The sequence below is a fragment of the Callorhinus ursinus genome, unplaced genomic scaffold (assembly GCF_003265705.2).
Source record: "Callorhinus ursinus isolate GAN/ISIS: 27379988/994484 unplaced genomic scaffold, GSC_fseal_2.0 scaffold23, whole genome shotgun sequence".
Lineage (NCBI taxonomy): Eukaryota > Metazoa > Chordata > Mammalia > Carnivora > Otariidae > Callorhinus > Callorhinus ursinus.
In genome coordinates, this window is record NW_027397085.1 from 476,246 (window position 1) to 493,009 (window position 16,764).

The 16,764-nt window shown below is 38.0% G+C and overlaps 1 protein-coding gene across 7 annotated transcripts; it reads left to right on the forward strand.

Moving 5' to 3' along the window:
• The first annotated feature begins 761 nt into the window (after positions 1-761).
• MTX3 (metaxin 3) lies at positions 762-15,162 on the forward strand. 7 transcript variants are annotated; one of them, XM_073905282.1, is made up of 10 exons: positions 762-857; positions 1,366-1,435; positions 1,806-1,882; positions 2,847-2,939; positions 3,498-3,680; positions 3,824-3,900; positions 4,393-4,550; positions 5,823-5,911; positions 7,684-7,894; positions 8,548-15,162. In XM_073905282.1, the coding sequence occupies exons 1-10, from the start codon at positions 777-779 to the stop codon at positions 8,553-8,555; spliced, it is 1,047 nt and encodes a 348-aa protein (XP_073761383.1). In that variant the 5' UTR covers positions 762-776; the 3' UTR covers positions 8,556-15,162. The 7 variants fall into 7 exon arrangements, 6 of the variants coding, with proteins under 6 accessions (XP_073761383.1, XP_025748338.1, XP_073761381.1 ...); XR_012382008.1 differs by lacking the exon at positions 7,684-7,894 and having other exon boundaries at positions 4,929-5,911; positions 8,548-8,607; XM_025892553.2 differs by lacking the exon at positions 7,684-7,894.
• Positions 15,163-16,764: the final 1,602 nt, after the last annotated feature.

Consider the following 16,764-nt stretch of genomic DNA (forward strand, 5'->3'; position numbering starts at 1 on the left):
CACATCTACAAAGCCAGCCCTGTTCTGTCTTCAGAGAGTTTTCAGTACAGCGAAAGGCAAAAAGTCTGTATGGAATAGAAGCTACAATTTAAGTGTGTACAAGGGTCTGCAGGAACCCTGAAGTTCCTAACTTTGTAAAATCATCCCAGAGAAGGTGGCAGTTAAGCTCACTTTTGAGGGAGCAGTGGAAGGGAAAGGAGATATTCCAGACTGAAGAAAGGTGGAATTCATTTGACAAATTTCAGTAATAGGGTTACCTTTAAGGAGAGTGGAGCAAGTGAACATGAGGGTGACATAAGATTGAGAGTGGAAAGAAGCAAAAGCCAAATATATGGGGTAAGGGGTTGAACAATTATTGAGTGCCTATTGTATGTCAAGTTATTTCTCCCTGTGTCATAATTTCAAACACAATAATCCTGCCTATTTTACACATGGGCTAATTTAGGCCCAAGGTAGTAACGTTCAAAGGGTTTGGAGGACACTAGGCATCCAATATTTAAGGACTACCTGGAGGATGTATCTTAAGGGCCAGGACTCTTAACGATTAGGCCAGGCTGATTCTAAGTGGGCTTTTATTTTTTACTTATTTTATTATTTTTTTAAATTAAATTCGATTAGCCAAGGTAAGTGGGCTTTTAACCCCTCCACTGATCCTTGCCGCATCTCTTCACAGTCCAAAGGTACTCTTCCCTCCCCCTCGCCCCGCCCCGTGTTTCAATGTGCCGGAAATTGGGCAGTTAAGTACTTCCGGTGTAGCAAAGGTCGGCCCCGGCAAGATGGCGGCCCCCTTGGAACTCAGTTGCTGGGGAGGTGGCTGGGGGCTCCCATCGGTGCACAGCGAGTCCCTGGTGGTGATGGTGAGGCCGCCCCGCGGGCCAGGGCACAGAAAAGATGGGCGGGGCCAGAGGCGCGAGGCTGGCTGGGCCTGGTGTCAGCCGCTCGCCGCGGTTCCCTGCGGCGCTGCAGGGCCCAGAGTGGCCGGGGCGCTTCTCGCTGCACCGCACTGGGTTCCTTCTCCTGGAGTTACAGCCTGGCCTGTGACCCCGCCGAGGTCTGGCGGGAGAGTCAAGGCTTTCCCGCTGGGCTCCGAGTCTTCTCAGCCTTGCAGAGCTTTTTGGGCGGTGGAATGAAAAGCCAAAGCTGGGTGCGCGCACGCCCCGCTCTGCATCCCCCAGACCTTTGGGGAAACAAAGTCCCCGAAAGATGGGTATCTGGCGCGCGGGTCCTCGGCTAGACAGCCGGAGAGGGACACAGCCCGCGTGTCAGGCGTTTCTGCTTTCGGGGGACCAGGCTGTAAAGTAAAGCTGCTCTGCAGATTTGCACTACGTACTCAGTCTGAGTGTTTTATTGCAAACTTTGTTTCAGGCTTACGCCAAATTTTCTGGTGCACCCTTGAAAGTCAAAGTCATAGATAACACCTGGAGAGGTTCAAGAGGTACAGTGTAAACATTTAATACACCTTTCTGCTCTTTTTTTAAGTGACCCCCCCCCCCCCGAATTTAAAGCTGTGAGGTATATAGCCATGGAGTACCTTGGGATTTTAGTTTCTTCTTACCATGACCTTGGCTGTATGTTGCTTATAGTTTGATCATTATGAGTAATACTTTAAAATACAAGCCAGATCGATGGAAATTACGAGAAATGACAATGTTCTCCAGAACTGCTTTGTGAAATTGCAAAAAGCTAAGATGAGCTTAACTCATTTTCCCCCTCCAAATGTGCAATTGGTATAGTTTTTAGGGGATCGGAATCTCTTCAGAGGAAATAGAAACGTTTCCTAGTATGTAAACTGTTTTTGATTATAGGAGATGTACCAATTTTGACAACTGAAGACAACATCGTTTCTCAGCCTGCAAAAATACTAAACTTTTTAAGAAAACAGGTGGGTGCTTCCTTTTTAACATGTTCCCTGCATGTTACTTAAAAACAACAGAAACAAAAACATTGTAAAGTTTGGTTTTTAATTTTTTTTAAACCAAATCAGATAATTGGAGATACCTCAGGTTTGATATAAAACTAGACTTGAGAATTACTACTCTGACTCATGAGTTGTATTGTGATTTGAAAGTCATATAATGAGGTATACTCAATTTATACTTTCATGTATTTTTTTGGATTTGATTGAAGTTTAGACATAAGCAGATTCAACGAAGCCATCTTCACTCTTATGCTTATTGATATGATTGTCAATTTAGTCACAAAGCTGCTACACACTTTCTGCTGCAGATGACATCTGAGTTCCCACCAACTAGCAACTATTTTATTTTTAAAAAACACTTTAACTGGAGAGTTGCAATTACATGTTTCATGAAGTAATGTATCTAAAATGTGTGAGCATGTAAAGATTTGTATAATGTATCCAGAATATTTAAACATGTAAAGATTTTTATAAAAGCAAAGTTATAATTGGTTTTGCCAATACTTTTCTTAAAAAAATAAGTCCTCTGTCAACAAAATTTAGAACTGTTTTAAATTGGGGGTTTTTCTTTCTTTTCTCATGGGGAAAAATGTAACCAATTAGAACTTCTTCCTTATTGTTAAAAATAGTAACTTCTGTTTATTAAGTTTGTACTATATGCCATGCACTAAACTAAACTAGCTCATAAACAATCACTGAATAATAGCAGTTAACAAAAAGAGCACAATATTTATTGACCTTACTGTGTGTGCGATGTTGTGCTAAGAGCTTTATTTGCATTAAGCAGCATTTGTCACTGAATTTGTATGTATCGTTCTGCTTTTTAATATCATATTTGCCATTTTTGAGGAAGAATAGGAATCTTTAGCCTCACTGTTTTGGGATGCCCTTGACTTCTCAAGTTTCTTGGTTTTATATTTTTTAATAGAAATATAATGCTGATTATGAGCTCTCAGCAAAACAGGGGGCAGATACACTGGCTTACATTGCTCTCATCGAAGAGAAGCTTCTTCCTGCAGTGGTGAGCATTGGTATTATAGTGACCTACAAAAAATATACTTCAGTCTGTTTATAAGGAACATAATGAAAAAGGCTTAAGAGAGGAAATTTCATTTATGTATTAATCTTGATTCTTTTGTGTTACTGTGAAACTGGATTGTTAGACATTCAACTAAGACATGAAACAATGAAGTGAAAGATAATGTCATTTTGGAAATAAAAATTATTTATGGAAGATGGAGTTTGTTGCTCCCATGTATAGAATTTAGCTAACTATAATTCATTCATTCAGTAAATATTCATTGAGTGCATATGTGCCAGGCCTTGTTTTGGGTGCCTGGTATATAGCAATCAACAAATTCATGTATTTAAAATCTTGTTGTATCCTTGAGTCGTTCTAATTGGGAAAGTTGTATGAAGCCACTTTATACAAAGATATTTATCAAAAAACTTTCACATTGATTGGATGACCTTTCTTTTAATAAAAGAACATGCTTGTGGTGGGTTTGATTTTTTTTGTTTTTTTGTTTGTTTTTGTTTTGTTTGGTTTGGTTTTTAGTTGTTTTTGTTTGTTTTGCAGCTTCACACATTCTGGGTTGAGAGTGACAATTACTTTAGTGTGACAAGGCCGTGGTTTGCTTCACGAATTCCTTTTCCCTTGAGTTTGATCCTGCCTGGAAGGATGTCTAAGGGAGCACTAAATAGAATTCTTCTGACCAGAGGAGAGCCTCCCCTTTACCACCTCCGAGAAGTGGAAGCTCAGGTATGGTTGGGATTACTTTCAAAGCAAGGGCCCTCCAGAGGAGGGACAAGAGAGACAGCAGAGATGAACATACCTAAATGCCTGCCTAAAAGGAGTTCTAGAGCATCCTTCCTACTTTTGAGTTGTAATTTCATCCTTATTAGATATACAGAGATGCCAAGGAGTGCCTAAATCTTCTGTCGAACAGATTGGGAACATCTCAGTTTTTCTTTGGAGATACGTGAGTGCATTCCCTTACAAATCATTTTGATGTTTTGTATGCATATAGTCAATGAACAGTTACCTAAAGCAAGTCCTCTTGCCCCCCCTTATGAGTTTTTTACTTTAAAAAAAGATTTAATGGATTACTCTAGTAAACTTTTTCTATCCATGGTAATCAAACATGGACTCAGTGTGCTATCTCTGTGAATTTAAAATATCTAAGGCTATTCCCACCCTGTCTCCTATTTGTATGTAACACTTGTGAGTAAAAATGCATCTTTAATTTATAACTTTTCTTCTAAATAAAATAAATGGTTAGAATATTAAAAAGAACTACTGAACAAAACCTTCATTACATCCTTTTTATAAGCTAAAATGTGTAGTAGATCTTTTAAAAGGCTATATCGTATACTCCAGAATTGGCAAACGTATTTGAGAAAAAATATTTTTAACATAATCCCAAGTTAATATTTCCTTATGTGTTTTTAAAAAATCCTTAATTTATTTTTAGGCCGTCTACCTTGGATGCATATGTGTTTGGTTTCCTCGCGCCCCTTTATAAAGTACGCTTTCCTAAAGGTCAGTTACAAGGACATTTGCAACGGCTCTCCAACCTGTGCCGCTTCTGTGACGACATCCTGCACAGTTATTTTAGGCTTAGTCTTGGAGGTAAAGTGGCTTCTCTTCAGCTAATCTGTGTTTGCCTAGAATATCTGCATATTCTCATATGGACGTAGAAGCAAAATTAATGACTTATTGAATACGTGTGTGTATTATCTTTAAATGTTGAGTTATAGCACTTGAAACAGTTGCATTTTTCCAAATTTATTCCCATGTGTTATACTTTAAACAGAGAAATAGATATTTGCCTTTGGTCTATTCTTCTAGATTTTATACATTTCTTTCCTCTTGTTCTTCTTTAAATATTGCCCCTCTAAAGTGGATCATTTTCTTCTAAAAGTTAACCACAGGTATTTATTGAGTCCCTGTTGAAAGATAGCATTTATCCTAATGCAAATGGGCAATTATTTTAAATGTTGCTTCTAGCATTTTCCTGCATGAACAGAAATCAGCAGCAGATTGATTTGGGTGAGGTACACTCCCATGATTCCACTACTTGAAAACTGATTGCATCAGACTGGAGGTATTGTAAATAGAGGGTACCCGTTACTTAGGATATGATTCCTTGGGAGTGTGGGGCCTTGTGCTTTAGTGATCGGGATACGAAAGCTGTATTGGGAGAGTTGGCAGAAATTGTCCTTTTAACAGACAGAAGTTACAAGGATAACTGGTTTAGGGACAGTTTATTTTTCAGGGTGGGTTATGTGTTTTAGAGAGAGAGGGGGGTTAGCAGTTTGAGAGTCATGAAACTAAGTAACTTTCAACCTTGTTACTCTGGAACAGTGATTAGCAAGCCTGGCTAGAGGACGAATACAGAATCTTGGCTCTTATTTCTGATTTACTGAATTAGAATCTCATAGGGATGGAGCCCAGGAATCTGTATTTTTTAAGTCCCTCCAAATACTGTTGATGCCTGGTTGATAGCTGTTTGGGAGTCGCTGCCTTAGAAAGCTATCCCAGTTGTTGTGACTAAGGGCCTATTTGGTATGAGTGGGGAGAAGGAACAACTCTAATTGGAGAAGGAAATGAGGACTGCTGTGCTCATTTACTAATTACTTTGGCTAACTGTGTAACACTTGGCTGTCTGCTTAATAGACAAATTTAATCTTTTGGTTTAGGGTTTTAGTTTTGGAGCATTACCATCCCTCTTAACTTTGCCTTTGAACCCATAATGGTTTTTCACTTTGCCTGGTTTTATTTATTTATTTTTGGTGGGTGGCGTACTTGGGAGGGTGGATAGACTCAAAATTCTTTCAGTCTAAACAGCTTTAAAGACTTTCAAAATTTTCTGTCTTTCTGATTTCTGTCCTGGCTTCTTAGGCATCTCTCCTGCTGGACAAGAAACAGTAGACGCAAATCTGCAGAAACTCACCCAACTTGTAAATAAGGAATCCAACTTGATTGAAAAGGTCAAGTTTATTTCAATCATTATTTTATAGTAGTTTAGTATTTTCCTTTCTGAAATTAATATTATACCTTTAATTGTAAAGTTAATATGCATTAACTTTACCCTCTTAGCTTTTTTTAAGAGTTTATTTTTTCATTAAGCTGCTCAAATATACATTTATTAAAGTTGTACATAATATAGTGTTTCAAAGCCAGTAGTGGCCTGATTACTTTGATAGTGGTATTGGGTTTACTTTTACCACATAAGTAGTAATTTTTCAAATTAGGAGACCCAAAAGTCTGGCCTTAAAAAAAGAAGACAAAACCAAAACACTTCTTACTTGTCTCTTCTGTCTCTGAAGGTTAATAATGTCTTGAGATCACAAGTACCTGTGCTTGTCCTTTCTTATTAGCACTATGATGTCTTTTTCTTTCTTCTACTTAAACTGTGTTATTTTTTCTCCTTCCTTTCCTTCTCTGTTCTAAATGTTGCCTATGGGTTTTCATCAGTGGGGGTATTTTGCCACTTTGGGGTTGCTTATTTGATGAGAGAGAGATATTGAGGAAGTAGTAGGGGAGATAGCCAGTAACGGAAATTTTAAAGGTGATTCTAATTGAAAAAAAATACAAGAGAGTTAGGCATTTTTCCACCAAGTGTCTGATAAACTTGCTTTTTTTCTTATACCAGTGAATGATACTTTATTCTTTTACTAACTAATGAGGCACTGTGGCCTAATAATACTGGTTCGCAGTTTCTGAGGTCTCTGTAACCGGCACCGAGTTGTGTGAGCTTTATGAGTTGTCTCATTGAATCCTCACAATAGCTCTGTGTGCACAGCTACTCTCTCAGCCCTGTTTTACAGATGAGGATACTGAAGCTTCAAGAGTAGTGTACGTCCCCTACCCAGGGTCATTCAGGGGGCTAGAGGCAGAGAGGGGATTTGAACCCTGGAGATTGGATTCCAGCATGGGCTCTGCAGTTAGTCAGTTGCAAATGAAGGAAATACATGGAATTCTGAATCCAGTACTAGTAGTATTAGTAGCCAGAAACCTCTGCCACTCTCTGGAATGACCCTTCTGTTTCTTGTTATAATATTTCATGTATTGTTAGAACATGAAAAGTGAGTAGGACTGAGCAGTAAAGCTGTAAAAGACCAGTACTAAAGTTTAGGTGGGCTGACTGCATGCCAAGTTTATCTTCTTAGCCCAACTCAGTCAATCCCTTGAGAGGAAATATATTGAGTGTTAAGTGTAGGTAGTGGAAAGATTATTCGGATTGTTTTAGACACTTAACCGCTAGATGAGGGCCATCCAGTAGAGTTTTCATTTTCTCTGCGTGGCAATTTCATGACAGCCATGTAGAGGGAACCACGAGATACCTGCCTGTGCAGAAAGGGGACCCAAGAGGCCCTGTGACCACTCTGTACACTTCCATCTTGGGTCATCATCAGTATATGAAGGTTCCCTAACTCTAAATCGGGCACTCTCCTTTCCACCCCTGTTTCATATCTGCTCTTCAGTATGGTTCACTGTTGGCTATAAGATGTTAGAGCAACAAATCCTATTGGCTACTACAGTTCACCATTTGGACAGAAAATCTAGAGCTTAAAAAAAGAAAGAGTAATATTTGAGGAACTTAGTTCTTGCAAGAAAAAAGCATGACAACACAACTGATTCAAGTTGTTCACTGGGAATACTTTTTTCCATTGGCAAATTAAAAGTTAATCTTATATTCTCTTTGTTTTCCTGTAAGTTGCATGTACCTCTGCTGAGACATTTCCTCTCTGCTATATAGGAGCATCTGGAGAAGATAAGAGAGAGTTTTGCTCTGTACATGCTCAAAACTCTAGAAAAGTCTACTTTTAAAGTGGGTAATCAGATGCTATATGCTGTTGGTTTGGTATCCTTGGCGGTGGCTGCTTTCCAGTCTCCTGAAGTTGAGCTGACAGAGAGCTCAACACCAGGCTCTGAACCTTGCACTCTATTTGTGGCGCCCCTGCTTAAAGGTAGCTTCCTAAGGTCTGACTCGGGTTCTAAATAATCCCTCTTCTAGAGTTTCCAGGGATGCTAATGTCCTCCTGAGGGGAGTGAAGGTCATTTTCACTGAGGCACTGAGGTCTAATTGAAAGGACAATAGTATTGGAATAAGAAGACCCGGGCTCTAATTTCAACTCATGATACTAGCTTTGCAACCTAATGCAAATTTCTTAACCGTGCTGAGCTCCGTTTTGCTAATATGTAAGATAGGGAATGGTCATCTTCCATTTTGCCTTCACAATCGTGTTGGGAAGATCAAAAGAGGTATTGTACATGAACATAATTTGTACACTGGGGAGCTCAGTGTGTCAGAAGTATTGCTTTTACACTTACTATTGGAAGACCTCTTAAATCAAGTTGTGATCTGGTTGAGTTCAGTAGAATATTCATTTTATGGAATTACAATAATTTGTGAAGTCATCAAAGATGAGCAGTATTGCTTTTATACATATACTGAGTTAGCTGGTATTTGAGGTACAACATTTCGAGTTCAACAATCGAGAGATTACTTGTGAGAAAAAGGTTTCTCGAGCAGTCCTGGAACCACAGGGTTCTTTACTCTTCTAGGCTGTAGTTTGAACGGGGAGACCACCGTCAAATGTACCTTTTGTACATTCCACAGATGGATGACAATCTTCGCCAAAGCCCTCAACTTCCTCCCCGGAAACTGCCAACACTTAAATTGACTCCAGCAGAAGAAGAAAGTAATTCCTTACAACGGCTATCACCCTGACAGTCATCACGCTTTGTGTCCGAAGTCATGATTGTTGCAGTCATCTCTTATACTACGTGTGTGAAGGCAAAAAGAAAACGCCATTAGTAGGTATAAGGAAGGCTCTAAAAAGAAACTTTCTATGACATCTAGGTTCTCTTAATTAGCAAGCTTGTATTTTAGCTTGGCAGGGCACTTTAGATCACATCAGAGTGAATGCTAAATGAACTTGGGGGTAAAAAACCACATTGTACTGTATATTTAAAAGAAAAAAACAAAAAAACAAAGAACCCTGCCTTAATCTCGGCAGATTTTTGCCTTTAGTTCACATGTTGCTGACCAAAAGCTACAATTCTGTTCTGAATGTGCACTCTTATTTATTCAAGTTAATTTATTTAGTTTTCTTAGAACAGTTTGAATATCTAATATGTGGCTCTTTGAGGCTTTTTTTCTTCTGTTTAGAAATTTGATGCCAATTTTAGACATTAGGAAAAATGTAATATTTTAGTATTCTATTTACTTCAGTAGAAAAGCCTGTATTTAAACAGCAACGAGGAGTGTGCTTAATTATGCTCTCAGAAGTGTAATCTTTTGGAGGATCAGTACTATATATATATATATGTCTGAGATATATATATGTATCAAAGGTGGTTACATATAATATTCATCTGACTATATGCACTTCACTAGAACATTGGTATTTGCTGATGTGTTCAATATAAGGCTAGCAAGGACTCTTAGTTTATCGGACCAATGGCAGCTTTAGACCTATGTATTTGTATTACATTTTTAACTCTAGTCCTCTCTTTCTTGGATTAATTTCAGGAGAACTGAGTATGTTGTTCATCACTTATTATGCCAGGCTGTAAAGTCTTACTGAAATTTGCCCAATTGTCAGACACTACTCGGCTACAGTAATAGAAATACCTACTATGTGCCTGGACCAAGTTCATCATGCTTGGACCAGTGTTCTTTCTTAAGAAGACTGTCACATAGTCAAAAGCTTTATGGCAACTTATTATTTTCCATATAGTTTAACTACAGTTTAAGGATCTAATGGAATATTCAGAAATAGTGGTAGTTTTTAAAGAATATTTTCTATTTATTGGTTGCCGACCTGTTAAAGGATTTGCTGTGCAGGTGATTTTACTTAAAACAGAATCTCTCTAATTTTAGTGGCTGAGGTGCTTCTGTTGTCCTAAAACCACTTCTGGGGTTTTTAAAATATAGGATCATGTTTTTGATTAGTGTCTCAAAAGATTACTATGGTGCTCAGCAAATCTTATCACGTCGTGCAGAAACCCCCATGTTAAGAAAACAGCTTTGTAGTCAAGAGACTCACCTAATTTGAGCTCAGTGGAGCTCAGCTGTGTTTGACCTAAATCCTCCCAATTTGTTCTGTATTTAGGTAGCTGTGGATGCAGGAGTCTTTAAGTCATTGTAAATATTTTTTCTTGGAAGTTTTAATTAAATGAGAAACAAGGTAGTCTTCAAAATCTTGTTCATCTGTTTGGATGTATTTAGGGAAAGTAACTAATGAGTTTCACATTATGTCTGCAGTGGGTTTGTGTGTTTTATATTAATATCCTATTAGATTCCAGCAATCCAAAATCTGTATGAATATTCTATACTGAAAATCATGACCATAGGACTTTATCGTCCTCTGGGTTTGATATATATTGGAGAAGGGTGGTCAACACATTAATCAGACATCTGTTTATGCTTTAGTTAGGGTTGGTCATTTTCAATTATGACTTATATTAAGCCTTCCAAGAAGGATTTGAAGTGGTTTAAAATTGTCAAACATAAATAAAACAGGACAATTAAAATTAGTTTTGGGAAAAATAAAAAATGGGGGAGAAAGAGCTATACCAACCCTAACAGATTCTAAAATCAAACGGTAAATTTAACTCCCAGGTTTCTCCATGGGCACAAAAATAATACTGGCTTATGTAAAGTTTTCTGTCAATAAAATGACTAATATCCATGCTAAGGAAAATGTGTTTAAATTTTTATAAGAATGTAGAGATCGTGTTCTTATGACACAGAATTCAGCCAGTAAGTGTACTGTAAACGTTTCACGTGTTGAAAGTTTAATCAAAAGATAACATTTTAGAATAACAGATTTGTCATTTTTTAGTAGAAAAGACAGCTGTAAATATGACTTCCTTCCTTTTGGTCATTCCTGCTTTGAATTGCCTTTAGCCTTGCACTACAGACGCTAGGATGTTTCCAGACTACCTTTCCTAAGATGCAAAATGTGATTTAGGTAAAGTGAGTGTTTATACGTTGGGCTACTTAGTTGAGCATTTTTGGGATAAGCCAACAAGATGCCAGGAAACTATAACTGAGCTTAAAGCACTCCAGGGATGACACACAGCTAGGAAGCTCTTAGAAAGGAACAACTTTCCAGATTGGGCAGTGAGCTTGTGATCAGCCTGTCAGGATATGCTTTGGGTAAAGTTTGAGTTTCTGAGATAAATGGTCCACAGTGTTTAACAAAATACTGTGAGCTACTTTCTTTAGGACGTGATGGTGGAATATGACCAAAGGGACTATGTTTGTGTTTATATTTGTTGCTAGTATAAGATTAGAAAATCGGTCAGATAATTCCCATAAGATAAAGATCCTCCATCAACAAACTGCCATCAGTCATCCATAAGACTGACCATTTCTTTGAACACTAAAGACACTGTAAAGAGCATTGAGGAGAGTCATTCCTTCACAGTGGTTTTTTTTCCCCTACAAAGATTGGCACTGACAAATTTCACCGTAGGTATGTTTGTATTATTTTGGGGGTACTAGAGAATTCAAGATTTTTACAATAAATCCAAAGCATTTTGATTTGCATTTGCAATTTCCATTCATTTAATATTGCTAGATTTATTAACATGAAGGAATAAGGGAGCTTATTTCAATCACATCTAAGTTACAATTTTCAGAAGTCTATAAAAACTAGACGTCAAAAGAGGCAGAAATTGGTAACAGTGATAGAATCTCAGAAAACCAATTTTTTAAGCTGCCTTCATGTGATAAAAATGGTTTTTGAAGTCAGCAGTATGTTTTCCTAGAGCCTCTTCCAAGAATATACATTCATCAGGCCTATTAGATTTTTTGACAGTTTTCCATAAACTGTCAAAAGTGTTAACCCTTTAAAACCAAAATATAAATACTTAAAGACAAGAAGCTGAGTGATAGATATACAGTCTCTGTATGATTTTTGGAACTTCTTGTGAGTCTATATTTCAAAATAAAAGGGTTTTAAAAAATAAATTTATTATCTACATAAACTGATTTAAATCTAATGATTCATAGTATTTAGTATTCAATTCCAAATACATAATATAAATTAAATATAATTTACTTCCTTACGTTTAAAGAACACCTCAGGTTTGTAATGAATGATTATCTAAAGATTTGTTTTGCCTTACCAGAAAAGAAAAAACAACAACCTAAAACCAAGAACTCCATTTCCTTATAAAATATCCTATGATTTTATATTTGCAGTAGTATCTTCTTCCAATGGTACCTGGGTTTACTTTTTAGGATAAAATACGTTAAAAAAAGTTCTTCTGTGTCTTCATGTGGTGGTAGTTCTTTGCTTTGCCTTGTTCTCTCTAATTATACAGGGTGACAAGACGTACGCTAGGACTGGTTTAATGAAGAAAGTGCAGCATGTGTCTGTTTTTTGTTCTAAGCTCATAGGGATTTAGTAATTGACTTTGTCTTGGTTTGGTTATTTATATAATTGAAATCCTGAGCAGAGCCACTGAGTATAATTTGGGTTTTGATTATGGTCTTTTGTATATGTTGTTGGCATTAAGAATTATCTTTTGCCTTTTTTTTCTTGTCCAGCTCTGTGGAATTTACATTTGCTCTTCAATGTTTTCATATTTCCTGAATAGAATATTAAGAAATTTGTTGTTAATTACATGAACTAAAGGTTTGTAATCCTCTTACCCTCAAAGGTTTAACTGAAGTGTCATTAGATCTTCAAAGGGCTGATTTTCACAGAGTAAAGATGAAGTTTTGGGTTTTTTTAAGGGCTTGCAAAATATTTTAGCCCCTGTTGGGATATAGTTAGGGTTTGCTAGGAAGCCCCAAATCTTGTTGGGATGTTGTGTTTGCCAGAAGCCCAGGTTACCAGCCCTAGACTTAAAACCACAGCGATTGAAGTGGAGAGGTATTCTCAGAATCAAAAAGCATACAGAAATTATTTGTTCCAGATGAGGAGGCCCATGATTACTAATGAGAATTAACATTCTTGAATAATGATATAAGAAAGGGTAACTTTGAGCTGGGGGAATGTTGCGAGAGCAACATTCTTAGCAAAACAAAGTAGTTTCTTTAAAAAAAAAAAATGACAGGAAAACAAGTCTTTGTATCCTGATTTTATTAATTTGAAATTATACTGTAAGATTTTTTAAAAACCATCTTTTAGTTCCTTGGAAAGGAGGTGTGTTTGGCAGATTGTATTGTTATGTGAATAGAGGGTTCTATGGCCAAATGAGTTTGGGAAATGCTCGGTTAAGTTACTATAGGCTGGGGCGCCTGGGTGGCTCAGTCGTTGAGCGGCTTGCCTTCGGCTCAGGTCATGATCCCAGGGTCCTGGGATCGAGCCCCGCGTCGGGCTCCCTGCTCTGCGAAGAGCCTGCTTCTCCCTCTCCTGCTCCCCCTGCTTGTGGTCCCTCTCTCGCTGTGTCTCTCACTGTCGGATAAATAAAATCTTAAAAAAAAAAAAAAGTTACTATAGGCTTTTCTGAACCTTTGTGTGGTTTCACTCTCTGAGAAGGGCCTGTATTGTATACACTATTTCCCTGATTTATTGTATTTGGTTTTGGGGTTTTTTTTGTTTTTGTTTTTTTTAAAGTAGGTATCTTCTGGGATTTGTATTCTGAGGAATATACTTAGGGAAATGCTGCCCTGGAGTGTTTTTGCTTGTTGGTGCTAATTGCAAAGGTTTGCTGTTGTCAGGTGCCCCTCTAGTGAGTGATGATAAAAAAATGGGAAGATAGGTTAGGACTTCCTTGCACCCTGCAGTTGGTGGGAGGGGCGTGGGTTTAAACAGTTGGGTTACTTAGGCACGTGTGAGGCCCCTGGTCAGCCCCAGGCCCCAGCCCCTTTCTCTAGAATCCCAGCTGGCTTGGAACAGCTGTACAGGGGCATGACCTGGTGGCTCCAGAGAACTCAGCAGCTCTTAGGCGTCTCCGAATAGAGGGAGCCAACTTGGAATTCCAGAACAAATTTCCAAATCATTTTTGGCTATGCTTTAAAAGTGCCAAAAAGGTGATGGGATTCATAGCATTAAAGTCACAAGCTGCTTATTTTATACCTATATAAATATTCATACATATATATATGTGCATATAGACACACACTGTTGTAGAAAGTTTATACAGTTGCTTCAATGACAAAGCAAAAGAAATTTAATGTTTTCAAGCTCTATTCTAGTACTGAAGCCACGTTCTAAACAAGGATTGTATGTTTGTGTGTAGATTTTCTAGGATGAGGGTTTACAGTTTTCATTAAATTCTAGTGGTTTCTATGTCCTAAAAAATTTAAACATCACTAGGCCTCCAAATTTCAGAGGACTAAGTTTATTTGATTTCATTTCAAAGTATAAAACGGGATCACTAATCAGGTGTAAGGATGCTCTTTGTTTCTTCTCTGCAGTGTGTACGGTTGCATATGTGGAGCTTCACACTTTGGATATATATTTGATAGAAAGCTTGCCTTTGGTCTTGAGTTGTGTAATGGTGAACATCTAGCCATGTGAAAAGCGGTTGGATCTTTGTTCTGATTCTTTAGTTTTCCTCATGCAGATTCAGAGAAATGCCTTTGCATCATTTACTTTACGTATCCCAGATTCTTGGAAATCAAGAAAAATGACTTGCGAGAGTTTGCATCAGTCCTCAGCAAGTCACGCACTATAGAGAGGGTTGTGCTGACCACTCGTTCTTTGGACTGCAGGCTATTTCTCTTGCAGTGCTGGTGTCTCTTTCTCAGAGAAGGAAGGCTATACCCAGGCTTTTATGTTAATTGCATAAAGATGAGCTTTATTCTGCTTTTGACTCGATGTTTTAGTCTGTATAATAGGAAATAACATGTTTCCATTTTTCTATTCATCTTGAAATGGAAATTTGAGGTGTTTGTAATGTAACTTTGGCTTTCTAGAAGATTGATAGCAAAGAAGATTAAGAAATATCTGTGTACACATACTGGTTTTGTTCCACCAAGCCTATCTTTGGTAAATATTTTAAACATCTGTACTGGTATACAAATACTATAGTTTTGTTGTAAAGTAAACATCTTAAAATAAGCAATGTTGGTCATTATTTAAGTACTCTAGTCATGCCTAGTGTGAATATATTTTACTCAGAGATTATGTATAAATACCCAGAAGTGGTAATGATGATCAATGTTGTAAAGAACTTATTCTAATAAATGAGAAACTGGATACCATGTCAAAATAGCTATTTTCACAATAAAAATCTCAAATTGCCTGAATGTTTATTTCTCATTTAAGGTTATTTATTCCTTGAGGTAAATATTTTCACTGGAAAGAATATTTGAGTGGTTGAAAGTGGTTATTCAGTGCTAGGAGTGAACTCAATAGGAGGCTGTTCTTTATAAGATGTTTATTCTTTCTCTGATGAGTTGAGATCACTTGTGCTCTTTTTACCCCATGCTGAGGCAGGTTAGAGGCTGCTCGCTCAGCCACCGGTATGCAAATGACTCAGCTCACACAATTTTTCAGGGCTACAGTTAGCTCATCCCTTTGGCCCTGTAAGTTTCTCTTAAATTTTCCCTTTTGCCCACCTATACAGTCCAGCGATGTTCCATGTAACTGAATGGAAGACATACACTGAGGGAAAATGCAGTTTGGGTGAGGGGTTGGGGTACGTGTGAGGGGGAAGAGATTCATGTTTCTTTGCTGCCCCTCCCTTTATAAATGGGGTAGGGTATATGGGTATAGAGAACCCCATTAGAACTTTAGTCAAGTAAGGGCAGCTTCGCTGAGGGGGTGAGTGTCTTTGTTAGTAGAATTAATTTTTTTTTAATTGAGTATAACTTACATATAGAAAAATGCGTCGATCTTCCAAATAGAGGTGTCAGCTAAGTAAGTATTTCTCTCACACGAAAAGCTGGCTACATCATTTTTGATACTTCTCTCCCCAAAGAATACAAATCTTAACTGCGTATGAACTTTAGGTTCTAGGTGGAAAATTCCTGGGTAAATTGAGGTGGTTAGTAATGCTTTCTGCAAGAGAGCGGGAAAGAAGAGTTGCTACTGTGGAAAAATGGAGGAACGTGAACTCTTCGGAGTTCTAAAGCTGAGAACCACACAACAAAGATCTCCAGAAATTTTGCTTCTTAATTGCTCAGCTCAGAGGTTTGGCTTTGGTCTAGGGCTGTTTGGGGACTCAGTATGATGGCCTTCAGTGGATGGTAGGCTATGACATAAACCATGCCCTCTCTCTCCTTTGCCACTAATCGCAGCTACCTGCAGGAAAACTTTTAAGCTTCACCATCTTGGGATCTTTTCTAAGTGCATCTCCATAGGAGAAACACTGAGATAAAAGGGAACCAGTAAGATCACTAAGTGTGGCAGAACATGTTTGAGACAAGCATATATGACAACAAGAAGGAAAGCATTGGGGAGGAATATAAGGATTTGTCTTACTCAAAAGCATCTTGTAATTAAGTTCCTAGGTGTAGAGAAAGGAGAAACTAGTCCCTTCTTGGCCAGACGAGAGCTTCAGGGGAAAGAATGAGAAACCATGCTTCATTCCTCCAGGTACCTTAGTCAGCCTCCCGGAATGTGTGAGACATCTGTGATGAAGACATGAAGACAGCTGTGCCTATCAAAGACATTTCTAAGCAACTTGAGGCTCCAAAAGTTGTTCTTTTCCAAGTGAGACAGAGGCTATTCTCTTTATCCTACTTTTTGAGTAAGCCAAGTGAAAACAAAAGGAGAAATTTAATGTTTATAAATACAATGAAGGATTGGTTCCTCAGCTCCTACTTCAGGGAAGGTGGTGCTTTTAAGAATTCACATTTTGAAAAAGGCAATCTTTTGGTATAGAAGAAAGTATGACATTGTCCAAATATCACAGTTAAGACCAA